The sequence below is a fragment of the Ornithorhynchus anatinus genome, chromosome 3 (assembly GCF_004115215.2).
Source record: "Ornithorhynchus anatinus isolate Pmale09 chromosome 3, mOrnAna1.pri.v4, whole genome shotgun sequence".
In the NCBI taxonomy this organism is placed as follows: Eukaryota; Metazoa; Chordata; class Mammalia; order Monotremata; family Ornithorhynchidae; genus Ornithorhynchus; species Ornithorhynchus anatinus.
Window position 1 is genome coordinate 48,414,809 of NC_041730.1, and position 27,650 is coordinate 48,442,458.

At 51.5% G+C, this 27,650-nt stretch overlaps 1 protein-coding gene and 1 long non-coding RNA gene across 3 annotated transcripts; one reads left to right on the forward strand and one right to left on the reverse strand.

The window, feature by feature from the left end:
• Positions 1–150: 150 nt before the first annotated feature.
• Positions 151–27,331, forward strand: CTR9 (CTR9 homolog, Paf1/RNA polymerase II complex component). The gene is made up of 25 exons (XM_001506496.4): positions 151–304; positions 4,468–4,566; positions 8,010–8,249; positions 8,773–8,890; positions 9,499–9,588; positions 10,838–10,986; positions 11,890–11,997; positions 12,804–12,911; positions 13,020–13,256; positions 13,513–13,602; positions 13,713–13,841; positions 13,984–14,167; positions 14,557–14,645; positions 14,812–14,997; positions 15,401–15,488; positions 15,747–15,895; positions 18,629–18,745; positions 18,979–19,124; positions 21,879–21,950; positions 22,510–22,645; positions 22,882–23,028; positions 23,383–23,537; positions 24,844–24,940; positions 25,394–25,506; positions 26,254–27,331. Exons 1-25 carry the CDS (start codon positions 260–262, stop codon positions 26,651–26,653), a joined length of 3,492 nt encoding a protein of 1,163 aa, XP_001506546.1. The 5' UTR covers positions 151–259; the 3' UTR covers positions 26,654–27,331.
• Positions 4,952–10,232, reverse strand: LOC114810139. 2 transcript variants are annotated; one of them, XR_003757866.2, is made up of 3 exons: positions 10,118–10,232; positions 5,754–5,976; positions 4,952–5,176 (listed from the first exon to the last, which is right to left on the reverse strand). It is a non-coding gene; the product is annotated as an uncharacterized LOC114810139 (long non-coding RNA). The 2 variants fall into 2 exon arrangements; XR_003757867.2 differs by lacking the exon at positions 5,754–5,976.
• Positions 27,332–27,650: the final 319 nt, after the last annotated feature.

Here is a 27,650-nt window from a genome sequence, read left to right on the forward strand (position 1 = left end):
CGAAGAGGCTAAGGCAGGCTGGCGCCCCAAGTCCTTCCGGGTCACGGCGCGGGGTCAACCGGAAGTAGTCGGCGCTGGGGCCGCCGCTGAGGCGAGGGGGCGGCGGCGCTGACGGTGACGGGCCCGGAGGAGGACGAGGAGGAGGAGCAGGAGCAGCAGCAGCAGGAGGAGGAGGAGGAGGAGGAGGAAGGCGAGGGCTGCGAGGCGGCCGGCAGGAGCGGGACTTCCTCGGCGAGCGGGCAAAGTGTCCGGCTTCACCATGTCGCGAGGATCGATCGAGATTCCCCTCCGGGACACTGACGAGGTCAGCGCGCCGCCTGCCCGCCAGGGGGCGCCCGGCGCGGACGGGGGGGGCGGGGCGGGGGGGGGGGGGCGGGTTGGTTCGCTCACTCGTTAATTCATTCACTCATTCATTCCTCACTCATTCGCTCACTCACTCGCTCACGCATTCACTCACTCATTCATTCGCTCATCCAGTCACTCACTCATTCGTTCACTCACTCATTCGCTCACTCACTCGTACACTCACTCACTCACGCATTCACTCATTCATTCGCTCATCCATTCACTCACTCATTCGTTCACTCACTCATTCGCTCACTCATTCGCTCACTCATTCATTCACTCATTCATTCACTCACTCATTCGCTCACCCGCTCACGCATTCACTCACTCATTCGCTCACTCACTCGTACACTCACTCGCTCACGCATTCACTCACTCACGCATTCATTCGCTCACTCATTCGCTCACTCACTCGCTCACGCATTCACTCACTCATTCATTCGCTCATACATTCACTCACTCATTCGTTCGCTCATTCATTCACTCACTCATTCATTCACTCACTCATTCACTCACTCACTCGCGCATTCACTCACTCATTCATTCGCTCACTCATTCACTCGCTCACTCGCGCATTCACTCACTCATTCATTCGCTCACTCACTCATTCACTCGCTCACGCATTCACTCACTCACTCATTCATTCGCTCATACATTCACTCACTCATTCGTTCGCTCATTCATTCATTCACTCACTCATTCATTCACTCACTCATTCACTCACTCGCTCACGCATTCACTCACTCACTCACGCATTCACTCACTCATTCATTCACTCATTCACTCATTCATTCATTCGCTCGCTCACTCATTTGCTCACTCATTCATTCACTCACGCACTCATTCATTCGCTCACTCACTCGCTCACTCATTCACTCACTCATTCATTCACTCACTTATTTGCTCACTCATTCAGTCCCTCATTCATTCATTCACTCACTTATTCACGCACTCACTCATTCACACACTCACTCATTCACACACACACTCACTCACTCATTCACTTGCTCATTCACTCACTCATTCACTCATCTAGTCATAAATAAAATATAAATAAATGGTGGTATTTGTTAAGCACTTACTATGTGCAAAGCACTGTTCTAAGCGCTGGGAGATACAAGGTGATCAGGTTGTCCCATGTGGGGCTCACAGTTTTTTAATCCCCATTTGACAGATGAGGTAACTGAGGCACAGAGAAGTTAAGTGACTTGCCCAAGGTCACACAGCTGACTAGCGGCGGAGCCGGGATTCACTCACTCATTCACTCACTCATTCATTCATTCATTCATTCCCGGCTCTGCCACTCGTCAGCTGTGTGACTGTGGGCAAGTCGCTTAACTTCTCTGGGCCTCAGTTCCCTCATCTGTAAAATGGGAATGAAGACTGTGAGCCTCATGGGGGACAACCTGATGACCCTGTATCTCCCCCAGCGCTTAGAACAGTGCTCTGCACATAACAAGCGCTTAACAAATAGCAACATTATCATCATCATTCATTCATTCACTCACCCACTCATTCATTCGCTCACTCATTCACTTACTCTTCACTCACTCATTCACTCATTCATTCACTTACTCATTCACTCACTCATTCACTCACTCACTCACTCATTCATTCCATCGCAGTTCGTGAGCGCTGACTGTGTGCAGAAGATCATCATCATAATAATAATGACATTTGTTAAGTGCTTACTATGTGCCAAGCACTGTTCTCAGCGCTGGGAGAGATGCAACAAGGTAATGAGGTGCCCCCCGTGGGGCTCCCAGCCTTCACCCCCATTTTCCAGGTGAGGTCACGGAGGCCCAGAGGAGCGAAGCCACTTGCCCAAAGTCACCCAGCTGACAAATGGGAAGCAGCATGGCTCAGTGGAAGGAGCCCGGGCTTGGGAGGCAGAGGTCATGGGTTCAAATCGCGGCTCCGCCACTTGTCAGCTGTGTGACTGGGGGCAAGTCACTTCACTTCTCTGGGCCTCAGTTCCCTTATCTGGAAAATGGGGATGAAGACTGGGAGCCCCATGTGGGACAACCTGATTACCCTGTATCTACCCCAGCGCTTAGAACAGTGCTTGGCACAAAGTAAGACCTTAACAAATACCAACATTATTGTTATTATTACCATCACCACCATCATGTTAGTGGTACATGTTAAGTGCTTCCTAGGTGCCAGGCACTGTACTAAGCGTTGGGGTGGGTACCAGCAAATTGTATTTTCCTCTGCTCCCCTTACCTCCCCCCACCACGGCATTTGTACATATCTATAATTCTATCTATTTATATTGATGTGTATATAGCTATAATTCTGTTTACATTGCTATTTATATTGTATTTGTTTGTATTTATTGAGCACTTACTGTGTGCAGAGTACTGTAGTAAGCGTTTGGAACGGACAATTCGTATTTTCACAAAATTATCCCCGTAACCTTTGGCTGTTTAATCCCCCAGCTCTTCCTTTTTTTTTGTTTTAATGAAGGACTTGTCGCAAAAATATTCTAGGCCGGAGGTTTTTAGATCTTAGTAAATACCCCAGATTCCTCCCGCAGGAGGATTGAAACATTTAGGGAGGCAAAGGAAACTTCCGCGTGTTCAGAAGTGGAATGCAGTGTATCGCTACATTTGTATCTGCTGCATTTTGTTTTCCTCCCGGGATGTATCCGTTCCGGAAGTTATCCGATGTCGACTTTTCGTCCGGCTAGCTTGTTTCCCCTCGACTGAGGTTTCTGACTAGTTTCGTCTTGGTTGTCAAAGGAGAGTTGCCCCGAGGATCCATCGTTTGTCCTCACCCGCTCTGAAAATCAGGTGTCCGATCAGCTAATAACCAGCTAGGGCAACCGTTGGGTTTAAGGTGTATGGCGGTTCTTCTCCTAATACGCATCTTTCACTACGCATTTTGGATGGGCAGCATTAGGAAACTTTTTCTGAGGCACAGAGAAGTTAAGCGACGCCCGGGGTCACCCAGGAAACGTGGCCGTGCCGGGATTAGAACCCAGGGTCATCCGACTCCCAGGTCCGTGCTCCTTCCACTAGGCCAATCTTGCTTCTCTGCTAGGCCACGCCGCTTCTTAGTAAGTGCTCTGGAAAGTACGGTAAAATAGAGTTGGTAAAATGGTCCCTGCCCACAAGAAGCTTACAGTCACAGGTGCTTACCCTGTCAGGGTCACTGGGGTCGTCAACCATGGTTTTCCAGTTGTTTTCACAGCCTCAGCTTTTTGGGATCGGACTCCTAGCCCTTCCTCCTCACAGGTGACCGTTGGGACCCCAGACCGAGTCCTTCGAAGCTGTTAATTCTTCTAAAGCGAGTTGCCCTTCCCAAACCGTGTCCTTCTTGCTTCCCACCCGCATCGTCCCCCTCCACCCGAAGCCCCGTCACCAGATTCAAATGAAAAATAGACACCTGTTTGAAAGAATGTTTCGGAGCAAGGAAGGACTTAAAAACACTGCCTTTGTGTGGTTATAATTTGCACTTAAATGCATGGACTCTTCATTCCCCTAGAATGCAGTAGGGGCGTTTTTAAAGAAACTTGCACTCCCTCCCTCGGAGAGCACGTTCACGTCCAACTCCGGCTACCATCTCTAGTCTGATGATTCCCAGATTGGCTTCTCCAGCCCTGACCGCTCTCCTTTTCGGAAAGTCTCACATTTCCTCTTCCCTCCGGGGCATCTCTATGTGGGTGTCCCATGTCCCGAAACAGAACTCCGCATCTTTCCGTCTCTCCATACGCCGTCCTTCCCCTGTGTTTCCCAGACAGCACCACTGTCCTCCACCTTTCAAAAGCCCATAACCTTGGGCCCGGTTCTAGAGATGATCCGACGGTAATACCAGTAGATTCTGGTAACAGACTAAATATGTGGGGGGGTAAGTGAGAGAGATGAGTCGAGGATAAACCCAAGGCTTGTAAGGCAGAGAGAATGACGATGGTGTTTATTAATCAACCGGTGGTGTTTTGGGGGCACTTAGGAGGTATTAGGCATTGGGGAGCGTCCAATCAGTGAACACGATGCTCGCCCTCAAAGAGCCAATGAATTCAATGCGCTTAAATAAATACACCTTGTACTTCAATCAAACTATCTGTGAAAAATGACACGTGACTTGTGAAAAGGGGTAACGTGAAATTTTGTCTTCTAGGTCATCGAACTTGACTTCGATCAGTTACCGGAGGGAGATGAAGTTATAAGTATTCTGAAGCAGGAACACACTCAACTGCACATTTGGATTGCTTTAGCGGTTAGTATTCGTTTAGTAAATGCCCTTCTTTTTCTGGCCAAAAACATCGAGAGACATCCTGTATGTTTGTTCTCCCCTACCTACAGTCTTTCAGTATGTCATAAGGAGAGTGGCTGTTTTTTTTAATCGAAGGTTGATCCTTAGACTAGCCTAAGCGTGTGCTAATTGCTGATCGGGGAAAAGTTACAAAGGGGTAAAAATTTATGTATAAAATGGTTTTTATCCACATCATAATCCATAAACTAATTTCTTCCAGCACCCAGAGGAGCCGAGTACTGCATCGGTGTTGATTTTGAAGCTGTTAAAGACTATTTTGTGGCCTCTATAGAGAAACAGACCTTATATTTATGTTTGAGGCTAATGAAAACAAGTAATACTGCCCCAGCAACATCCAAGTGTCTTTGTATTTTCCCCGCCCTTCTTCTTGTTACCGTTCCTTGTCGGACCTTCTGCCCGTGTTCTTTCAGTTGCCAGACTCTTCTCTTCCCCGCCGCTCTTCTCACGTGTCCAAGCTCCCTTCTCCCCCCCCCCCCCCCGGTCATCTCCGGTCAGCCCACCTCTCCGGTCATCCCGGGGCCCGTCTCGTTGCCGGTCCTTGCTCGGCGATGACCTGGAACGAGACAGTTTTTACATATTATTATCATGATTCTGGTGGTATCTATTTAGCGCTTACTATGTGTCAAGCACGGTTCTAAGCTCCGGGATAGTTTATCAGGTTGGGCACAGTCCCGGTCCCACATGGGGCTCACATTCTAAAGGGGAGGGCAAACAGGTATTTAATCACTATTTTACAGCACTTAAAAAAAAAAAAGACATTCATTAGGCACTTGCTATATATCAGACACTCTTCTGAATACTGGGGTTGATACCGGTGAAATAGATTGGACTCAATCCCTGTTCCTCATGGAGCTCACAGTGTAAGTAGGCAGGAGAACCGAGGAACTGAGAAGTTGAGTGACTTGCCCAGGGTCACACAGCAAGCCCTTGGTCCTCTGACTCCCTTTCCACTAGGCCACCCTGCTCCCCAATTCCTTACGTTTGTACAGAAATCAACTGTGGTCACCCATCGGTGCCTGCCTGTACCGGGTTAACCGATCGTAAAAATTAAATCTGTAAATCGGCCACGATTGATCAATAGAGCAGACACAGGTCTCGATTTAGTCCAGTAACTTTACACTTCAGCATACCTGCCTCTGACTTGAGTTTGGAAGCCTCCTTTATTTCTTTGCCCTTATTTGAAGATCACAGACACCTTTGCTCCCTTGGACATCTTTTTCAAGCTGCCGGTTTATAAGTAGAGAACTCAGAGTTTTGGTACTGGCCGTGCTAGAACAGCTCGGATTCTAGGACGTTTATTTCTGGGCCAGAGTTATTTTCAATCGAAGCTCTGCTCCGTTCCAAGACTCGGACCTGAATTCGCCGCAGTGAGAATGTAGAAAGAGTCTCATTTAGGCAGAGCGTTAATTTCAGTTATCTGTTTATTACCTGGCTGAAATGTGAGCTTTTAATGCTTTTTAAAACAGTTAACGGATTTTCCTGGTATCACCCATCTTTGCCAGCCTCTGTTACTCAACTGTGTCTTTCTTGAACATCTTGTGCATTTTAGACGAAGCGCAAAAGAGTCCAAGGCCTTTCCACAAGGCCTGTAGACCTTAGGAGAGCCTCTGACTCCATCAAAAGACCTGGGTCGGGGCAGCTAATAAGCAGATTTTGCTGCCCTGAAAAGTTTGCTGGTCCCAGGAAGAGCTGAAGGTGCCTCAGTTACGTAACGAGTCCAGTTTTATCCAACCTCGTTTATTCCCCGGCTGGTTCCTTACTCACCAGTGTTTTAATCCCGGCTCCGCCACTTGTCTGCTGTGTGACCATGGGCAAGTCACCCAATTTCTCCTTGCCTCACTTACCTCATCTGCAGGTTGGAAATGAAGACGGTGAGCCCCACGTGGGCTGTGTCCAACCCCATGAGTTTGCATCCACCTGGATGCTTAGTAGAGTGCCCGGCACACTTAAGAAATACCATAAAAAAAAACCAGTCTTCATGGCAGGACCCTGAATTCAGGCTTCCTTGGCTTCAGGCTTTGGTTTGCGTCTCACTGTCCCCCTGAACGCACCAGACTTGGACCCCCGCTGTACCTCCACACCTGGAGATGAAAGGTCATGATCCTTTCAATAGACCAGAGTTCACGGGGAGGGCCTCTGAGCCCCGCGGAAGAAGTGGCTCTCCGATGACCCTTAGCTCTCCGGCAGGCAGAACTCCTCCCAGCGTCCTGGACTCATAGGTGAAGCTTTTTCACGTCTGGTTTCGGTCTCTTCGTGAAGTCCATCTTCAGTCCACCTTCCCCTTCCCTGACAGGAACGGGAACAGGACATTCGTCCATGCACTGATCCCCACCGAGGGGGGCCGTCTCTCACTTCCACCCGTCTTCTCTTTCCCAGGCCTTGCACACAATAGACAATAGATACAATTACGACTACACAGGCCACTCACACGGTCCCTGTCCCACAGAGGGCTCACACTCTTAATCCCCCTTTTACAGGTGAGGGGACTGAGGCAAGGAGAAGTGAAGTGACTTGCCCAGGGTCACCCAGCAGACGCACGTGGAGGAGTCGGGACTAGAACCCGTGACTCTCTGACTCCCAGGCCTGTGCTCTATCCACTAGGCCACGCTGCTTCCCAGGGTATTTAATTTCCAGCGCAGGTTCGTCAGCTTTATCCATATGCCCTAGCTACTTCTTAGCGGCCAGCCGGGATTTGAAACGGCAGTCTGGGAGCTCACAGCGAGGCTGCAGAGACAACTGACGTAAGGAGAACGGATGGCAGCAGGGTATTTAAGCAGCTACCCTATGGTGAGCTGAGTAGGCCGGCTGCAGTCGGGAAGGACAGAAGAAACATCTTGGTAACATACGCAAGCTCAATCTCAAACCACCTCAGAGACGTGGAATGTGGGATAGGGATTCTATACTGTCCTGTTATCTTGTATCTACCCCCATCCTGTCCGGTGCTTGGCGTGGCTAAGTGGCAAGAGCCCGGGCTGGGGAGTCAGAGGTCGTGGATTCTAATCCCAGCTCCGCCACTTATCAGCTGGGTGACTTGGGGCAAGTCGCTTCACTTCCCCGGGCCTCAGTTCCCTCCTCTGTAAAATGGGGATGAAGGCCGTGAGCCCCAAGTGGGACAACCTGGTGAGTTTGTGTCTACCCCGGCACTTAGAACGGTAGTAAGCGCTTCCCAAATACCATCCCCGTCATCATCGCTAAACGTGTAACATCGTCATCAACAGCGGAGTGTGGAGATAGCCCGCGTTTGATTCTTGAAAGCATCTTGAAGACGGCGTTTTTGAGTTTGAGAGTTCAGTGATCTATTTAAACCAAATCCGGCTACGTCGCCAGGAGGCAGAACGGTACCGAAGGTAAATGCAGCACGCCTAATTTGACCTTTTGTTGTCCAGCTGGAATATTACAAACAAGGGAAAACGGAGGATTTCGTGAAGCTATTGGAAGCTGCACGTATAGATGGCAACCTGGATTACAGAGACCACGAAAAAGACCAGATGACTTGCTTAGACACTTTGGCCGCGTACTATGTCCAGCAGGCCCGGAAGGAAAAGAATAAAGACAACAAGAAGGAGCTCATCACACAAGCAACCCTGCTGTACACTATGGCAGACAAAATTATTATGTACGATCAGGTAAAAAAAAAAAAAGAATTACCCCCTCTTACCAGCTGCTGTATTCACACATCTGTTTATAGGTTATGTGGCATGGGCGTTTTGCCGAGAGTTTAGGGCATTTCAGTGTCTTTTAAGTAATCCCCAAAGGGAAAAGCGTCCAAAGGGTTTGTTAATTTCCACAGTTAACGTATTACCCCAGACTGGTCCCTGTCAGTGGTTGCGTATCAGCAAATCAGGCAGCTAGAATTTCTTCAGTCTGTCGTCTACAGGCGTACTGCTAACAAAGTGATGATTGCCATAGTGAATTAAGCAACTTAATTCAGTTCCATTAAGTATGCAGCCAATGTAAACGACTTGAATTTTGTGGCACTCATTCTGAGGCAGAAGGGAACAACTACCTGCGAGGTAAAATGGAGGATGATTGCAGGGCATTCCTTTGTGTGGCTTTCTCTCTAATGCTTTATTCCTTCACCAAAATAACCTAATGTGCATAGCCCTCACTAGAGGACCGTCTTTGAGGAGGCGACTTCCTCTTTTTCAGAACCATTTGCTGGGAAGAGCATGCTTCTGTCTGTTGGAAGGGGACAAAATGGACCAGGCCGATGCGCAGTTTCACTTTGTACTCAACCAGTCTCCAAATAATATTCCAGCCCTTCTTGGTAAGGAACCTTCGGCAGCCGTTTGAGGACCGTGACTGTCTTTAGTGGAAAGGAACTGGGTCTGACCAGAGAGGAGAGAGAGTTTGTCTTTGGGCTTTGGAAAGCGTAGGCTTGAAAAGTCCTCTGAGGATGTCTCTTGGGTTAATGACAGTTGTAGAGTTGCTTTGAGGCAGTACCTTGCCTAGAATTATTTTCCGCTTTTGAAATTAGTGGTCCATTAGGCACGTGATAAGTTTTGGGCAATAGATTCCCCAGTCCGTCAGCCCAGTGAAGAAATGGTGACCCTTCGGACAGTCCTCCAAACGGATTCACATTTTCATTTTAAAGGTAAATCCAAATAATAATAATAATAAGTCCGTCCTGCTTACAGTTTGAGTGAGAAATCCGAAAAATTCAGAAGCAAATGCATCGCGACCACGTCTGATTGATAAAATCTCTTCCTGTGCCCATTGCCGCACGCCAGCGGGTCTGCATTAAAAGTAGTGATGCGATTTAATCGAATGACAGGCCACCAACAGTTTTGCCAGGAGCTGTTTTCAGGGAGCTTGCAGTATGGATTTCACCAGGCAGTGCCAAACAACTTCACAGCCCTTTTTATGTTGTGACAGGTAAAGCGTGTATTTCATTCAACAAGAAAGATTACAGAGGAGCCCTTGCGTACTACAAAAAAGCCCTGCGCACCAACCCGGGTTGTCCAGGTAAGGTGGAAGAAGAGATTCGAGTCTCTTGTCATTCCGGTTGGTTCGGGCCGAAGGCACGGTCTGCCACAGGACGTTTGGACTGTCTCTTAACTCTGTGGCTCTAGGGGAAGACTCAGTCCATCCGTCGTATTTTTTGAGCGCTGCCTGTACTAAGCACTTGAGAGAAAACAGTGCAACAGAGTTGGTAGACACATTCCCTGCCTACGAGCTTACAATGTTGGGGGCAAAATGTCACCCAAATGGTACTGCAACTGAGCATTTAATTCAATGCTGTTACTTTTACCGTCTGTTTCTGAAAAAGATAGTTTGAGATTCCGGACCCTTCTTTGTGTTTCCGGCTTTCTAGTGGAGCCAGGTTTTCATTTGGGAACTAAGTTCACACACCTCCTGTGGCTGCCCATCCAATAGCTGTCCATCAAGGAGAAGCTTTAAGGCTCCCTGCTCCGTCTGTCCCCTGCCTCGCCTCACACCTCTCCCACTCCAACTCAGCCCGCACATTTCCCTCCTCTAACACCAGCCTACTCACCGTGCTTCGTTCTCCTCACTCTCGCCGTCCACCCCCTAGCTCATCCGTCCTTCCTCTCTGAAACTTCCATCCCGTCTGTTACCCTTCAGACCTTCACTCTCCCCGTCTTCAGAGCCCTTGTGAAGTCATATCCTCCTCCAAGAAGCCGTAGCCTCCCGTTAAAGTCTCCCTCCTTTGGGTGTGATCTATTATGCGCTTAATTCCGTATCCTCTAAACACTTTGGTGTGAACCCAGCTCCCCTCCCCCCTCCTCCCAAAGCAGTGGTGTCCATATCCTTATACTCTGTTGCCTCCCTTGCCTGTAATTTATTTTAATATCCGTCTTCCCCCTGCTGTATTGTAAGCTTTTAAGGGCAGGGATCGTAATCTGTCTACTCAGGAGGGGTCCGTCAATACCACCGATGGACTGATTGCCTCTCGCATCTGCTTCCAGCATTCAGCAGCTCTGCTGCATCCCTTTAGATTGGGTTTCGGGGTGTCCCCGTGATGTTCCTAAAAAACGCAAAAGCCACCTCAACATCCGGCGGGGAAAAGTCACGCGCCGTTAAGCACTTAAAAATTTAAATGAAGGCCGTTGCCCATTTGTCCTGCCCGAAATTTGCTTCCGTTAGCCCGGAGCTTTTCTAAAGGGGTGGTGATTTGGGGGTCATAATGCTGGGAAGTGTGAAGTACGGCTTTTCAGCCTCAGGACCGAAATGAGTCAGAAATTTTTCTTTCTAGCCGAAGTCCGGTTGGGCATGGGCCATTGTTTTGTGAAGCTGAACAAACTGGAGAAAGCTCGCCTGGCATTCAGCAGGGCTCTGGAGCTCAATTCTAAGTGTGTGGGGGCCTTGGTGGGGTTGGCTGTCTTGGAACTCAATAACAAAGAGGTACGTAATAATGGGAAGAAGAGGGTTAAGTGCTTCCTGGGCGCCGAGCACCGGACGGCGGGCTGGGAGAGGGTCCGCAGGTGGGAATCAGGTGTGGGAGCCAGGAAAATATTTCAGATGTTTTTCCATGGAGAGATGTGAGACGTAGCAGGCGTAGTGGTTAGAATTTGGGCATGGGAGTCAGGAGGACGCGGGTCTTCTGATCCCAGCTTCCCCACTTGTATGCTGTGCGACCTGGGGCAAGTCACTTCACCTCTCTGGGCCTCTCTGAAATGGGGATTGAGACCGTCAGCCCCACGTGGAACACGAACCGTGTCCAGCCGAATTAGCTTGTGCCATCCCCAGCACCTGGCAGTGTCTGGGACATAGTGAGCACTTAACAGATACATTAAAAGAAATAATAAAGTCGCTTAAAGAGTGATTTGTGTTTTGAAAGTGCGTTCTGAAATGTAGGACTTCTTAAAATATTCTAGCTTTTGAAAATAGAGCCGTAACTAATATCGGTATACCATAAAGAAAATTGAAAGGAGCCCTATTAGGGGTTAAAAAGTCAGTTAAACGCATTGTAACGGAAAATGCTTTTACGGTTTACTTCTTCACTGGGCTTTTATAAATACTTTCCGGAATTTTTGGTGAATATTTTGTATGCCCCTAAACTAACACGAGAGGTTTTAGTTGGGAGCCGGTTCTCAAAAGGTGTATGTAGGGAAACAGAACTTTTATTTGCCAAAGGTGGTTTCCATTGAATTTGTTCAAAAGCTTGGTAAGCCATGGCTATTCGACCCCACCTGGGCTAGACGTGGCGAAACCTCATATCCTGGTACTCCAAAAAGAATTCCTTTTAGAAGCTAGCGTTACTGACTCTTACCTTCCGGCTCATCAACTGGTAACTGTTTCGTTCAGGCGGATTCCATCAAAAATGGCGTTCAACTTCTTTCCCGAGCATACACGATCGACCCCAGCAACCCCATGGTGTTGAATCACTTGGCAAATCACTTCTTCTTCAAAAAGGTAGACAGATCCTTCTCCGCCTAGTCTTGATTTCGCCTATTTCAGAGCAGGAATTGGTTCCGCTTCTGGGGAGGTTTTTAAGACTGGTACACTGAAGGAAGTGTCAAACTCCCAAGCAAGCATGATGCGTAAAATTTCAAATTTAAAGCACCCAGAGCCGAGCAAAGCCATAAGTGGGACTGTGTGGTTTTCCTTAACTCCAACCAAAAATAGGTCTTTAAAAAGGGAAGATTCTCTTTAGAGTGTCAGCTCCTTGTGGTCAGGGAATCTGTCCTTTAATATTCTGTACAAGAACATTGCATTCACTCAGCAAATGCTGCCGCTAGTGGAAGCAATGAATAATAATTTAAAGTTGGCCAAAGGACAGTGGGATGTATTAAGTTAGCTGAGGAAAAAAATCTGCCACTTTGACCGTAAGGAGACATAAGGCTGAGTCTCCGTGAGCTTGGCTAGATGGCTCGTGGCCCCGCTTTGGCCAAAGGGCCCCCTTTCAGTATAGGCCTTGCATCACTATCGACTTAGCACCACAGTTGGAGCAAGGCTTTAGTTGATTCATTCACTCTTTAATTGGGTCCTATTTATTGAGCGCTGACTGCGTGCAGAACGCCGTCCTAAGCGCTTGGAAAGTACAGTTCGGCAACGGAGAGAGACGATCCCTACCCTACAGCGGGCTCGCGGTCTAGGAGAGGGAGACGGACAACGAAACAGAACAAGTCGACAGGCATCACTAGTATCGGAATAGATAGCTAGATGGTCGGGAGTGTGCGCGTTCTTTCTAAAATGAGTTTGCGTTCTTCGTTACGTAGGATTACAGTAAAGTCCAGCATTTGGCCCTCCACGCTTTCCACAACACGGAAGTAGAAGCTATGCAGGCAGAGAGCTGCTATCAGCTAGCCAGATCTTTCCACGTACAGGTAAGCAAACCTTCCCGAGCCTTTTTTTAGCAGCTTACGACTGTTCTGAGTGACTCAACCCAGCGAGTTGAGCCGAGTCGTCATCTCCTGCTTTTCTGTGCCTTTCAGGAGGACTATGACCAAGCTTTCCAGTACTACTATCAGGCCACACAGTTTGCTTCGTCTTCCTTTGTGCTGCCGTTCTTCGGTTTGGGCCAAATGTACATTTACCGAGGAGACAAGGAGAATGCGTCTCAGTGCTTCGAGAAAGTTCTGAAAGCCTATCCGAACAATTACGAGACCATGAAGATTCTCGGTTCCCTGTACGCCGCTTCGGAAGATCAAGACAAACGGGACATCGCCAAGGTACGTTCACTGGCTCCGAACCGCTCGCATCCCCGCCGCGGTCTTCACCTCCGTTAAGGCCGGGAGCGGTCGCGTTACTGGTACGGGTGGACTGAGACTGGTGTCGTCGGCTTGATCGGTGGCTGGTCGGGGGAGCGCTCTGCTTTACGCAGCCTGGGATGCCACATCTCCTGGTGACGTGTGCCTCTCCAGTTTATAGACCTCTCCAGTTTATAGATCCAAACCGCTTTGACACGTGGTGTCTTACCTCTTCCAGGGCCACTTGAAGAAAGTCACTGAGCAGTACCCCGACGACGTCGAGGCCTGGATTGAACTGGCCCAAATCCTGGAGCAGACAGACATCCAGGTAGGTATCCGGTGCTCAGCAGCGGTTGAGCAGCTCTCCGGAAGCCGCGCGAGGGCTTGCTGATCTCTCTGTCTCCCTCCACCCCCCGATTTATCCCCACCACCGCCCAGGGCGCTCTCTCGGCCTATGGAACGGCAACCCGCATCCTTCAAGAGAAGGTGCAGGCCGACGTCCCGCCGGAGATCCTGAATAATGTGGGCGCCCTCCACTTCCGGCTCGGGAACCTCGGGGAGGCCAAGGTAAGAGAGCCGGGGGATCCTGTCCGTTCTGCTCCCCTCCGCCCGCGCACTCCCAGAAATGTTAGGTTTGGGTCCCGGGGTAGTTTTAGTCTTGGTGACCTTCTGGAAACGTCACCTCTCTGCCATTTCCTTGTGTTGACAGAAATATTTTCTGGCATCGCTGGATCGAGCGAAAGCGGAAGCCGAACATGATGAGCATTACTATAATGCTATCTCTGTTACCACATCGTACAATCTGGCCCGACTCTACGAGGCTATGTGTGAATTCCACGAAGCAGAAAAGCTGTATAAGAATATTTTACGAGAACACCCTAATTATGTCGACTGTAAGCGTTTTAAGCTGTTCGATGGGCTGGGGGGGAAGCACCTTTGTAGACTTAAAAAAATCGTGTGTTTGGCCGTCACTTGTATTAGTGTGGGAATTAGTTGTAGAATATGACTCGAAGAATATAAAATATAAATATACACTAGATTCTGTCAGAACATGTGTTTTCACTCCGTGCTTTGGCTAGAATGCCTTCAGGGAAGATGTTGTTTCCTGGAAAAATCTGAGAACTGTCCGTTTGATAACAATTGTTTTTTGGAGGAACTCTGGGAAAGGTGAATTGATGTTCTGGCGTGTGCTGACACGTGAGATTCTTAGACTTGCACGCCCTGGGAAAGGGCTTAAAAAGGTTTCAAGTGCGACATGATTAATTCCGACATGCGCTTTCAGGTTATCTGCGCCTGGGAGCCATGGCTCGAGATAAAGGAAACTTTTACGAGGCTTCGGATTGGTTTAAAGAAGCCCTTCAGATTAATCAGGTGGGTCATCTCAGGTCTTTGGGCTGGGAAAATTAAAGCTTCAAGCCACGATTGGGGAGGTAATTGAGAAACCGATTTGGTGGATCTGTGCGTCTCTCTGCCCTTGCTCTCTTTAGCCCCTTTCCCTGCAGGTCTCTCTTCAGTGAGGAATGTCCATTTTTTTCAGGATCACCCCGACGCCTGGTCTTTGATTGGTAACCTTCATTTGGCTAAACAAGAATGGGGTCCGGGCCAGAAGAAATTCGAGAGAATACTGAAGCAGCCGTCCACTCAGAACGACACCTATTCCATGCTAGCCCTCGGAAATGTCTGGCTTCAAACTCTACATCAGCCCACTAGGGATCGAGAGAAGGTAATTGGTCAATCAGCAGTTATATATTGAGTGCTTACTGTGGGCAGAGCACTGTGCCGAGTCCTGGGGAGAGCCCAGAGCCCCGGGCTAAGCACCTGGGAGAGTACAGTGGAACAGGAGCTTGCGGTCTAGAGGGGGAGACAGATATTAAAATAAATTACAGATATCGTCGTCAGCGGTGTTCGAGTGCTTACTATGTGCAGAGCACTGTACTGAACGCGTGGGAGAGTACGCAATACATCAGGGTTAGCAGAAGTGTTCCCTCTCGAGGGATACGTACGTAATTGCGGTGGGACCGAGGGTGGAGTGGCCGGCGGATGCAGAAAGGTGACAGTTGTCTTCGCTGAGGTGTCAGACGCATTAAAGTCATTCAGTAGCGATCCGGTGGTGTTTCCCTCTGCAGGAAAAGCGGCATCAAGATCGGGCCCTGGCCATCTACAAGCAAGTGCTCAGAAACGATCCAAAGAATCTGTATGCAGCCAATGGCATCGGTAAACATCGGAGTCGTCTTTGCTGGGGTTCCCGGAATTGGGGGCCCTTTTCTGCATGCTCTCGGTTTCGCTCTTCCGCTTCACTCTGCTTAGCATTAGCAGCGGCGTCCCATTTTCCCACAAAGGCCGGAGATTGCCTACGCTAGGGGCCATCGATCCCTCCCCTCCATTTCAGAGTACAGTCTGCGTCTCCTTCCGGAACGGCCGTCGAACCCCGAAACCTAGAGGTTCACGTTGTGCATTTCTCCTCTCCTTCAGGTGCCGTGCTGGCTCACAAAGGATATTTTCGGGAGGCTCGGGATGTGTTTGCTCAAGTCAGAGAGGCCACGGCTGACATCAGCGACGTGTGGCTGAACCTGGCGCATATCTATGTGGAGCAGAAGCAGTATATTAGCGCGGTCCAGATGGTAACGTCTCTGCTCTTCGGTCGTCCTAGCAGCATAAGCGTTTCTCCTGCGACACAGTCGTCGCCAACCCCCCGCCCCGTTACCTAAAAATCGCGTTGGGTCGAGGACGGTTAAAGTGGGAAATGAGGGAAGCGAGAAGACAATGGCAGAATTAGGAACGTCCGTTTGACGACAGGCATCTGTCCGGACGGAGCCTTGCACAGAATTGGTTGTGTGCATATTCAGGGCATCATGGGCCCGTGGGGGTTACGGTATTTGTTAAGCGCTTACTGTGTGTCAAATGCTGTTCTAAGCGCTGGGGTGGACACAGGTGAATTAGGTCGTACACAGTCCCTGGCCCGCATGGAGCTCACCATCTAAGTAGGAGGGAGAATTGAGGCACAGAGAAATGAAGTGACTTGTCCAGGGTCACCCAACAAGCGGTCTAGAGGGGGAGACAGATATTAAATTACAGATATCATCATCAGTGGTCTTTATTGAGCACTTAGTATGTGCAGAGCACTGTACTGAGCACGTGGAAGAGTATACAATACAGCAGAGCTGGCAGACACATTCCCTGCCTGCAGGAAGCGTATACGAGAGAAGGATAAATACAAAAGTGCTGTGGGGTGCTGACTACCAGGCCCGTGCTCTTTCCGTGAGGCTTCACTGCCGCTTCTGCCGGCTACTAAAATGGCAGGTTTCCTTAATGCAGTTTTACTGAAAATGAATCCTCTCTGCTTCCCTCCCCCACCCCCGGCGGGAGAACAGGTGTACTTGTTTCTCTTTCATGCATCAGTGGCCATTAGCATCTCACGGAGCTCTAAACTGTGCTGCTTAAAATGAATTGCAAGTAAACCGAATCGGACGAAGCAGCAATTGGTTCCGTTTGCAAGATGGGCGAAGAAGGACTGATAGGAGATTTCCACACGTCCTGGCGCTGCTTGAAATAGCATTCTTGGGAGAACCCCACCCCGCTTGAATCAGTTCTTAGCTACCTTGCGGTGTCTGTGCTCCCCTGTCCTTCCATCGAGTTCTAGCCAACTGGAATAATGAAAAGAAGGATCATGGCAGAAGTGATTATAACGGAAAATCGGAGCCGTCGGTGACTCCCGAGAGAACATCTTCATTCCAGTTGCTAATGCGCAATCGCTTTCTGAGCCAGTTCCGCCCTCCCTCCCCTTATTTAAAACATTTCCTTTTTTTGTTTTTTTAAGTTATTCCTTCGTCTTCCTGCGGGCCGGGGCCCACACTCACACACCTCCTTGCTCTTGCTGGGGCTGAGCCGTGCTGCCGTAGAGCAGTCGAGTAACCGATTCTAGATGGGGAAGGGGAGGCTCAGGCGGTGCCCGATGGCTGACGCCCCTGAAGAAAACTGAAAGGCGGAGGAGGGGAGGGGGGAACCAGCAACGTTCCTCTATCGCACCCTTTATTCATTCGGCCTTTGAGTGTCCGAAAGGGCCCAGGGCTTGGTCGCCCCAGCTGCCAGGGCGCGTGGGAGAGGAGCAGGGGGAAGGAGGAGGCGGGTTCCGGAGAGACAGGAGGGGTCGGGCCTGCCCGAGCGAGAAATGAGAACAATTGCGTGTGCTGACGGGCGGGAACAGCTGAGAGAGGCAGCGGGAGAAGGGATCGGGCAGGAGCCAGGACGAGAAGGACAGGAGCTGGAGGGGATGGGGGGCACACTGAAGGCATTGGGAATAGCGAGAGCGGGGTCGGAAGGGAGTGGAAATGAAGCGGAAGGGTGGCGTTGACGCTCTTCGGGTCCATTTTGATCAACCGTAGCCACTGTCTTGGCCTTGATTCTGACCCTGCCCTTTTCTCGTTCCTACTCCTGAAGCAACCTCTGCTCCTTTTGGACTGTCCCCCAGAGCTGTCTGCGCCCCTTTTCTCTTCCTCCCTACTGCCCCCCCAAATTATCCGGCCTGCTGTTCGTTACCAACGGGCCTGGCGGCAATACGAGCGGCAAAGGCAGACGGGGCTTCCTGGACACCCTCTTCTTGGCATCCCGGGCCCCGGGCAGCTCTGTCGGGGAAACACCGACAGGGTTGTCGGTGTGCTCAGAGCGTGGCTCAGATGGCAGCAGCCTTGGCCTTAGGAAGGGGGAGCTTCTCGGAGAGTATTTTACTAGGTATAATTGTGGGTTGAAAGGTCTGTAAGCTCTGTGGACTTCCTTTGGAATGGTCAGTCGAGGCGTTCAAAAGGTGTGTTTCAAGAACAGCTAAAAGATGGAGAAATTAGGCTCCGAAAGGGTAATGTTTTTGAGCAGGAAAACTCCTATATGCAGGCTGGAGTGAGGCGCAAAGAACCAGGAACTAGGATAACAGCAGTAGTATCTGTTAAGTGCTTAACTACGTGCCGAGCGCCGTACTAAGCACCGGGGTAGATACAAGATTCTACGTGAGGCTCCGAGTCTAAGTGAGGGAGGACGATAGTCCAGGATCGAGTCCCCATTCAATCTGCATCTACAAACGAGGAAACTGAGGCCCAGAGAAGTTAAGTGACTTGCCTAAGGCTGCACGGCAGACGAGTGGTGGAGCTCGGGTCCTCAGACTCCCAGGTCCATGTTCTTTTCACTAACCCTTGCTGCTTCGTGATGAAACTGAATGGCCTTTAAGCCGGTTCAGAGAGTCCATACACGGTACTCTATTAAACTCCTGGGAGAGTACAGTGCGATAGAGAAGATAGAGACCTTGTGGTGATGTTAGAGACGTGATTAAGTTGTTTAGTGACTTTCTCTTTCGTATACTTTTTCAGTATGAGAACTGTCTTCGCAAGTTCTATAAACATCAGAACACCGAGGTGGTCCTGTACTTGGCCCGGGCCCTTTTCAAATGCGGCAAGTTACAGGAATGCAAGCAGACCTTGCTAAAGGTAAAAAGAAAACAGTTCATTTTATGACAATTTCATTTTCGTGGCCTGTTCCGGGAGAGAGCTCAAGCCCTCCTCTTCTTCCTTTCCTTTTTTAATTTTTTTTTTTTCTTTTTGAACCGTGCAGGTCCGCGCTTCCCAAAACGGGCAGTTTGGCCTGGAGAAAGTAGTCCTGGCCAATAAGTTTCCCTTATGTGATCCGGTCAGGGTAATGAACGCGCACCTTCTGTTAACAGGCTAGACACGTGGCCCCCAGTGACACCGTCCTCATGTTTAACGTGGCCCTGGTACTGCAGAGGCTAGCCACGTCGGTTCTGAAAGACGAGAAGAGCAATCTGAAGGAGGTGCTGAATGCTGTGAAGGAGCTGGAGCTGGCCCACAGGTACGGACGGCGGTCGGGGAGACGGCTCTTGAGATCGCGCTTCCTCCCCGGGGGCGTCTCGGAAGGCGGCTGAGAACACCCCTCCCTCCCCTCGCTCGATCAGTCGGTAGCATTCGTGACGCTACGGCCAGGCCACTGGGCTAAGCAGGTGGGAGAGTACAGTTGAAGAATAAGCTTCCAGAAAGCATGGAGAAGAGGTGCTCGAAGATGGGAATGAAATTCACGGTGATTTTGATCACACTGGGGAAATGCCCTTGTAGGAGAGAGGATGAAATTCGGCTGGGGCCAGATCAAAGAGGTTCTCTTGCGAGACAAAAAAACTCCCCGTCAGGGGTATTTATCGAGTACTTAGTGCGTGCGGAACACTGGACTAACTGGGAGAGTACTCTTGAGGTGGCAGAACTAATTCCTGCCCCCAAGAAGCTCCCAGTCGAGAGGGCAGGCGCTGGCGAGGCGTAAATATGGCAGAACAGAACCGGTAGTTGGATGCAGAGCTCGTAGTAAGTTTAAAAAGCTAAGGGGATGCAGGGCAGGATCAGCATCCCGAGTCCCAGGGCCACTTGGGACAGGATGGCAAGAGGGTATAGAAAGACGTGATAAGAATGGGTAGGCCTTAGGATAATATAATGGTGGTATTTGTTAAGCACTTACCGTCCTAAGCACCGGAGTGGTTAGGGGATGATCGGGTTGGACGCGGTCCCCGTCCCACGTGAGGCTCGCAGTCTTAATTACCGTGGAAGCCTGAAGGAATTGGGGTTGTGGACCCCGGAGGCAAGGAGGCAGAGCAGAGCCCGGAAACTGGCCCGGGTGGTGGATAACGCCACCGGATGGTCTTGGAGCCTACTGAGGTTTGCACAAGAGAGAGTGGGATGGAGTTAGAGCAGGTGCGCTTTCAGCGGGACATAAGAAAGGACTTCCCGGTCATTGGGGACGTGAACACCAGTTGCCAAGACAGGTTATGGAGTCTCCGTCCCCCAAGATTAAGGAGAGAATAATTTCCACGCAGAGCTAAGGGCCGGTCCGGAGGGCCTCGGAAAGGTCCCTCTGGCCATGACGTTTGTGTTCTGAAGCTCTTTAAACTTAGTACAGATGGCTTTTTAAAAATAGAATTTGAGCCCCGTTGTTCCTTTTGTACCCTTTCCTCACCTCTAGGCGGTGAAAACTAAAAGGAAAAAAATCAGGCCTAATGTTTCTGAGGCTCTCAAAGGCGTAGAATTGGATTCGAATTTGATGTTTTACTTTCCACCTACTAGCAAGCAAGTTCTTCTTGAATTGGAGCAGTATGAATTTTTCCTTTGCTGCTGAGTCTTTTGGATTTTTGTAGGCGTTGCGACTAAAAGAGGACTGCTTTTTTCATAGCTTTTATCCATGTTTTTGATTTTAGGGACCCAAAACAGAGACTAAAATTGCATAAATGGCTGCAGATTATTAGATGGTATTCTTTGCCGAGCCCCCCAAACTGACCAGAGTGGACAAAATTCCTGAAAGTGACAGGCCTGCGGCTTCCGCCCGGCTTCTCCCAGCCCCAAGCCCAGGTTTCCAGCTCCGGCCGAGCTGGAAAAGAATGAGTTGTCCCGGCAGCACCGAGAGAGGGCATTAGGGGACCTTCTCTTGGCTGGGTTCTTCCCACTCCCACCAAGCCTGGAACCCTACACCCCATCCTAGGAGAACTTGATTGGATCCGTCAGATGAGTGGATGAGTGCAAGTTGGCCTCTCTGTGTGTGTATCCTTGAGCATTAGGCGCTTCGCCTGTTTGTCTCTATTTGCGTGAGTGGATGTGTACAGTTTGAAAAATCAGAAAATAAAAAAAAGTCCAGTAAAACACAAAGTCCGGTTTCAGGGAATCAAACGTCGACGAAGGCCCAGCCCCCGCCGTGGCCTTTGTCCCTTTCTGATAATAAAGGCTTCCATTTCTTCACAAGGGCAAAAAGCATTCACCAGCAATAGGAAGGGCAGCTACCGTTACCAGTGCTCAAATCCTGGGCAGAGGATGCGGCGGATGACATTTTGGGACCCCCTCTCCATCTTTTAGAGGGCAGTGGGAGAGAGGAATCCCCAGTCAGTCTGTTGTACTACCATTATAAACTCTGAGAAAATCATCAATAAGAATAATCAGCCTTCCCCGTGAGGACTTTTTCTCCTCGCTCCAGTCTGTCGGTAGTATTTTTTGAGCACCCAACTGGCCATTTGGGAGCACCCAATAGAAGCGGAAGAAAGGGAGGCAAACAGTCCTCGATTAGAGACCACTCTAGCCTTCCCGGAGTTGGAAAGGTTGTTCTAGACTTCGTTCCCTCGGGGCCGGGCCGGAGGCATCCTGCCGCCTGGATCTACGGCTAGTTCTGGATCTACGGCTAGCCCTCGCATCCGTACTGATTAAGCCCTTTCGATGCCCACCTCCATGGCCCTTTTTCTCCGCCGATTCCTGACAACAGTCGGTGGACATGTTCCCTGCCCCCATCGAGCTTACGGCCTCCCTGGAATTTAGCGCCTGTCCCATTGGATTGGAAGCTTTTTCTTGGCAGGGAGCACATCTCACCACTTAGTACTGTGCTCGGCACACAGTGAACACTCTGTGAATAACATCGATTGATTGAGGCTGCACAGCTCTTGGGTTGGTCCTGGGAAGAGCGGGCTGGAAACCTGGAGTGCTCTCTCTGGGCGTTAAAGAAGACTTCGGTTATTCAACTTTAAGATTCACGAGGCTGTCTGAGAACTGAATGTTTCAGTCTTCTGCTTTTTCTCCCCCCAACTAGATACTTCAGCTACTTAAGTAAAGTGGGAGACAAAATGAGATTCGATTTGGCCCTCGCTGCCACAGAAGCCAGGTAATCCTCCTGTCTGTTTTGCCCAAACACGACATCATTTCTGGAACTGAATTTTCCTATCAGTCCGTTCCTTCGGGTATTGGATTTACCTTGTGACTCTCTGACTCGGTGTCCGAAATCAAATGCTGTCCACCTGAGCCGGGGATCGCCTTGTACTCCGTGTACCGACGGAGAAATGAACAGCCCCTACCCGCCATGGGGCTCCCGGCCTGAGTAGGAAAGTGAAGTGCGTAGTTCTCATTGAACAGATGAAACTGAGGGCCGGGGAAGAGAAACGACTTACCCAAGGTCACTCGGCCATCAACCCAAATCTCCTGACACTCCCAGGCCCGTTCCCTTCGCCTTAATGAAACTAGAGAAACTGTCTTCTCACTCCTTATCGACTAACCCAACGTTCACCCGAGGACATCCGATCATAGCCCTCCATTTACTTCCCTTGGCCTTTTAATACCGAACCCCAAATTCTTTCGAAGGTGTCAAATTAATTCGTGGTGGTAGTTTGACGATGGGTTTCAGGGCGATGAACGCCATTCTCAGAAACTCTCCTGACGTGTTTTAGGCAGTGCTCCGACCTGCTGAGTCAGGCTCAGTACCACGTGGCTCGGGCACGCAAGCAGGATGAAGAAGAGAGGGAGCTGCGGGCCAAACAAGAACAAGAAAAGGAGTTGCTTCGGCAGAAACTACTCAAAGAGCAGGTGTTTATCCGTAATTTTTGTGACCAGTTGAATGATGCATGCCCACGTCCAGTCCTCTGGGTGTACACGTTACATTCGTGTCTGAATGGTCACGTCGTGGTGACAGGAGCGAGTAGCCTCGTGTGCGCTCGGCGGAGCTTAAGCAAGCTAAGGTGAACTTTCATTTTACCTTCCCGAACGACTGCTAAGTAAACCCGAGTACAGTAATACTGGGTGGTCTCCGTTTCCATTTTTAGGAAGAGAAGCGTCTCCGAGAAAAGGAAGAGCAGAAGAAACTTCTGGAACAGCGAGCTCAGTACGTGGAGAAGACCAAGAACATCCTGATGTTCACCGGAGAAACCGAAGGGTCGAAGGAGAAGAAGAGAGGTGGCGGCGGTGGACGGGTACGGGCCTCGTTGGTGCTCTGGAGCCCAGCGCGCCGAGACATACGATCCTTGCCAGCTACCAGGGGCAGACTCCGTTCTGGCTACCTGAGAGCAGAGAGTCGCTGTTGGCACAGCGTTGGGGGAAAGCTCATCCTTTAACTCCCTTTGAGTCTGCTTGCTTGTCCCCCCCCAAACCCCCCATTGAATTAACGCAGTCCTTTCCCTCCAACCTGTCCTCCTCTGACCCAGTGTTTTCAGCCCAGGGTGTTCCAGGTCCATGTGGTTGATTTGCCCTTCGATGACGTCTCAAATAGAAACGGGCTTCTCTGCCTCCCCTTTGCCAATAATAATTCACCGTCTTTTCCCCTCTAGCGCTCCAAGAAGGGAGGGGAGTTTGATGAATTCGTCAATGACGACACCGACGACGACATGCCCGTGTCCAAAAAGAAGAAGAGGAGGAAGGGCAGCGGCAGCGAACAGGAAGGGGATGAGGAAGAGGGTGAGCGGAAGAAGAAAAAGAGGAGGAGGTAATGTCGAGTTGAAGATGCGCGCCTTTGTCCAGAAGTTCACCCCGTGGCGGTTCAGTTGTGATGGCAAGATGGCTTCCTTTGGGCTGTCTCTCTGCCGGGGATTTTTTTGGATTCGGAGGCAGCCCCCGGCACCTCTCCTCGCCGAGGTTGTGCCGGAAGGCTGAGGGAAACCCACCTATATGCTCAGCTAGCCGGAAGGGAGGACCCAGGGAATGGTGTAGATCCCACTGTTCTTAGTCCAGGTTCTCCAGATGGAAACCTCTCCCGGACCGTCCAGCCCTCTCCAGAGCACCTGCTGGAGTCCCCGGCAACATTCCCAAAACAGGTTCACCGGGGGCTAACCGTGGACGGAGCCAGGTAAACCTAGTACTGAGCTACCATCTTGGAGGAGTCCAGTGAAATCTGGAAGAAGCATCAGCCGAAAGAGAAACTCAGATGAAGCCTGTGCACAACACGCGCATTCTATCTTTCTCTCTCCCTCTCATGTGCATCTTAAAAGGGGCATTTTTCTGAAGAAGCAGATTGGCCACCCGTTGCCCTCCTCTCCCAGGAGGTGATGTTTACCGCCCTCGAGGCTCGGCTCGCCGCTGGGCTTCCAGCTGCATTCATAGTGGCTAGGATGACGGTTGAGGCTCAGGCTACCTCTTGCCCGGGTAGAAGCTGGCTTCTGCCCACAGTAAGCGCTTAATAAGTACGAATGAATCCTTGCTCCAGGGTCAGCCAGGAGCTGGGCAGCACCAGATTTAAGTTTTGTTGGGCAGGGCCCTGGAAGTCAAAAGAGGCACCGAGGGCAAAATCTGCCACCTCTGGCCCACTCTATAACGTTCAGTTGCCCCTGGGCATGTGACCCTCTCCTCAGCCCGAGCTAGGCCACGGCCGAGGGGAAGAAGGTGCCATTGAAATGTTCCACACCAGCCCGTGTTGACGAGTATAATAGTAAAAGTGGCCGGGAAAGGAAAAGGCTGGAGCCCCTCAGACCTAAACTTCGGGGAAACCAAGTTTAGCCTGCTGGGACTCCCCGTCTCCACCTCACCCATCCCGTTTCTCGGGGAATAGCAACCGTGGGAGTCAGTTTCAGCCCAATCATCTGCTTCCTCAGACTTCCGTATCCACGGAAGCCATCAGGCGCCCTTCCTAGTCCTCCAGTCCTCGATTCTTAGGCTTTTCTTGGTCCGTGCTGGCTGGAAGAGAGGGCCAGGGTAGGTTTGGAGCGGTGCTGGAGACGGCTCCGGGGCGGAAGACCAGAAGGTCGCCGCCGTGCGCCGGCGGCTTCTCCGTGCCGACGCCGCGTTTGCTGTTTCAGGCCTCCGAAGGGTGACGAGGGGTCCGACGAGGACGAGAACGAAAACGGGCCCAGACCGAAGAAACGCCGCCCGCCTCGGGCAGAGAAGAAAAAGGCCGTAAGTGATGATCGTAGTAGTCGTTAAGCGCGTTCCACGGGTCGGGCCCCGCACCGAGCGCTGGGGAGGAAACAGGACAGTCAGGGCAGGCCGCTGTCCCTGCCCCACGTGGGGCGCCTGGTCTGAAGCGGGGTAGAATGGTGATTTCATCCCCGCTTTACAGAGAGGCCACCGAAGCCCAGAGAGGTTAAGCCATCTGCCCGGTATCCCACAGCAGATGTGTTGGACCCGGGATTAGAACCCAGGGCCCCCAACTCCCGGGCCTGTACTCCCGCAACTAGGCCACGCTGCTCCTCCTTAAGGAGAGAAGTTTCCCAGCCCGGAGCCATCCCCTTAGAAGGATTCTGCCCCGGGATGCCTGCCAGGCCTCGGGGTCGCTCACCTGTCGCTGAGCTTAAGGGACCGTCCGTTGGCCGAGTCACGTATCGGTCTCTTTGCGGTTCTTCTGCTTAGCCCAAGCCAGAACGTCTGCCTCCTTCCATGAAAGGAAAAATAAAGTCCAAAGCCATCATCTCGTCAAGCGATGATTCTTCGGATGAGGATAAACTCAAGATTGCCGATGAAGGGCAAGTATTTCCCTTTCTAAAAATCGTCCCGCTGAGAGCCCGACGTCGGGGTGATGGGTCGGCAGGGGTGGGCCGGGGCCCCTCCTTCCCACCTGGTGCCTCTTGTCTGCGGTGCGGGGGGAGGCCTCTCTGCCTCTTCCTCCCTCTACCCTGCCCTCTCCGTTTCCCCACCTCTCATTCCCTGTCTCGTCCCCTCCCAGGACACAGGGGGAGAGAATGCCGGGAGGTGAGAGATTGCAGGCATCTCCTTGCCCAGGTCATTAGGTCCTTTCCCAGCTCTGTTTTGGAGCACCTCCTGGCTCAGGGCTCTAAAGGAAGCCTCCCGGATCGAAAGGCTAGCGGGGCCCATCCTCTTGGTGGGGGGGTCCCTGTTAGTGCAGGTTCCTTTCTTAGCGAGACTCGTTAGGCATCACCAGCATCGTCCGGGTGTGTCCCGGGTGCAGAGTACTGGGCCACGGGGCCCTAGAAGACGCCCGGCCCACGAGGATCGGGTTTCGGGCCCCGCAGTTGATCCTGCAACCTGGAAATCCAACCTGGAGCCCGCCAGGGGAGTGGGTCCGACTGCAGATTTTCCAAGAGGCTCCCGGGTTGCTCCGTCCTTTCCGGCAGTCCTCCTCCTCCTCCCCGTCCTCCCTCCTCAAACCCCCTTTTCGGATCGAGCCCGGGGCGTCACCTAGGGCCCCGTGGAGAGACTCGAGCCCTCCGGGGCGTCCGGGGGCTCGATCTCCGACCGCTTCCGTTCTCCAGGAACGCCAGGAACAGCAACAGCGACTCGGACGAGGGCGAGCAGCCGCACCAGAAGAGCATCATGTCAGAGAGCGACTCGGACGAGAACCGGAACAAGTCCGGCAGCGAAACGGGCAGCCCCCGGGGGGCCGGCGCCCGGCCCTCGGACGAGGACTCGGACAGCGACGGCTCGGCCGGAAAGAGGGGGCCTTCGGGCTCGGACCAGTCGGACAACGAGTCCGTGCAGTCGGGGAGAAGCCGCTCCGGGGGCTCGGAGAACGGATCCCCCCCGGCGTCCCGCAGCGCCGAGTCGGACCGGGAGTCCGAGAACGAGGCCTCGGGCAACGAGTCCGAGCCGGAGGGGTCCCACAACGAGGCCTCGGACCGGGGGTCGGAACGTGGATCGGATGACAGCGATTAGGTAGCGGCTGCGGCCGTTCGGATTTTCTTAAGTTTTGTAAATAAGCTCCGCCTCTGAAGGGAAACCTGTTTTTTTTTTCTTCTTCTTCTTCAAATACGCGAAGGCGGGGCCGAAACCCTTGTGGAACTGTCGTGAAGTTTTTCCTAAAATGTTGTTTTCTATCGGGTTGTACAATACCGAGCCCCAAGAGAGGCGTACGGGGCCGGGGGTTGCCAGATCCTACCGGGTAGGTCCACGCCTAGAGCTGCGAGAGAGGCTAAAGCCGACGCTCGCCCCCGCCACCCGAGTCGGTGGGGTGAAATCGGAGCCCGGGTCCCCCCGTTCTTCCACGGGGAAGCCGCTAGCCGTGGCCGCTCAGTCTGACCAAGCTGAGGGAGGAGGAGCTTGGTAGTTGGGCCGTTCTGAAAATAGACCGCGGTCAAAGTTACTCCCACCGAAAGAAACGTTCCCCGTGTTCTGCAGTTTTACCTGTACCTTCTGCTGCTACCCAGAGAACGTCTCCCTTTGGGCGACACCAGTAAAGATATCGGTGGAGGGGTTTTTTTTTACGACGTGATCCTGCCGCCCTGTCGCGAGTAGGCGGACGCGTGATTTATGAGCTCAGAAAGGGAAGAGTTCTCGCGGTAGTAGGCTGTAAAGATCTGCCAACGTCAGGTAATAAAGTTTGGTTGTCACCAACTTCTGTGGGCAACTTCTTTCGGGGTGTCCTGGGTTGCCGAGTGATTGTCGGGGCGTCCCGGCGACCGAATCGGGTCTTCGCCCTATTGTATAGTCTGAGCCGTTGCCCGCCTCCCACCCCGATCCATCCCCTTGCGGGAGTCCCTCTATCCCATGGGATAAAGGACCTAGAAATCTCTAGAGGAGGAGGGCAGGGTCTCCCTCCCGTCGTCCCCAAGTGAGCCGGGCAGGGCGGAAGGCCCCACCGGGGGAAGCAGAGGCCACCGTAGCTTCCACCGTATGAAGTCAGTCACTTGGCGGGGGATTAAAGGGCCGAGGC

What these genes read in the sequence shown, in the direction of transcription:
- CTR9 (XM_001506496.4), top strand. Translation starts at nt 260, where the DNA reads ATGTCGCGAGGATCGATCGAGATTCCCCTCCGGGACACTGACGAG. An exon ending in ACATTTGGATTGCTTTAGCG is followed by an intron (nt 4,567 to 8,009) that starts GTTAGTATTCGT and finishes TTTGTTGTCCAG; the next exon opens with CTGGAATATTACAAACAAGG. An exon ending in TGGAGCAGACAGACATCCAG is followed by an intron (nt 13,603 to 13,712) that starts GTAGGTATCCGG and finishes ACCACCGCCCAG; the next exon opens with GGCGCTCTCTCGGCCTATGG.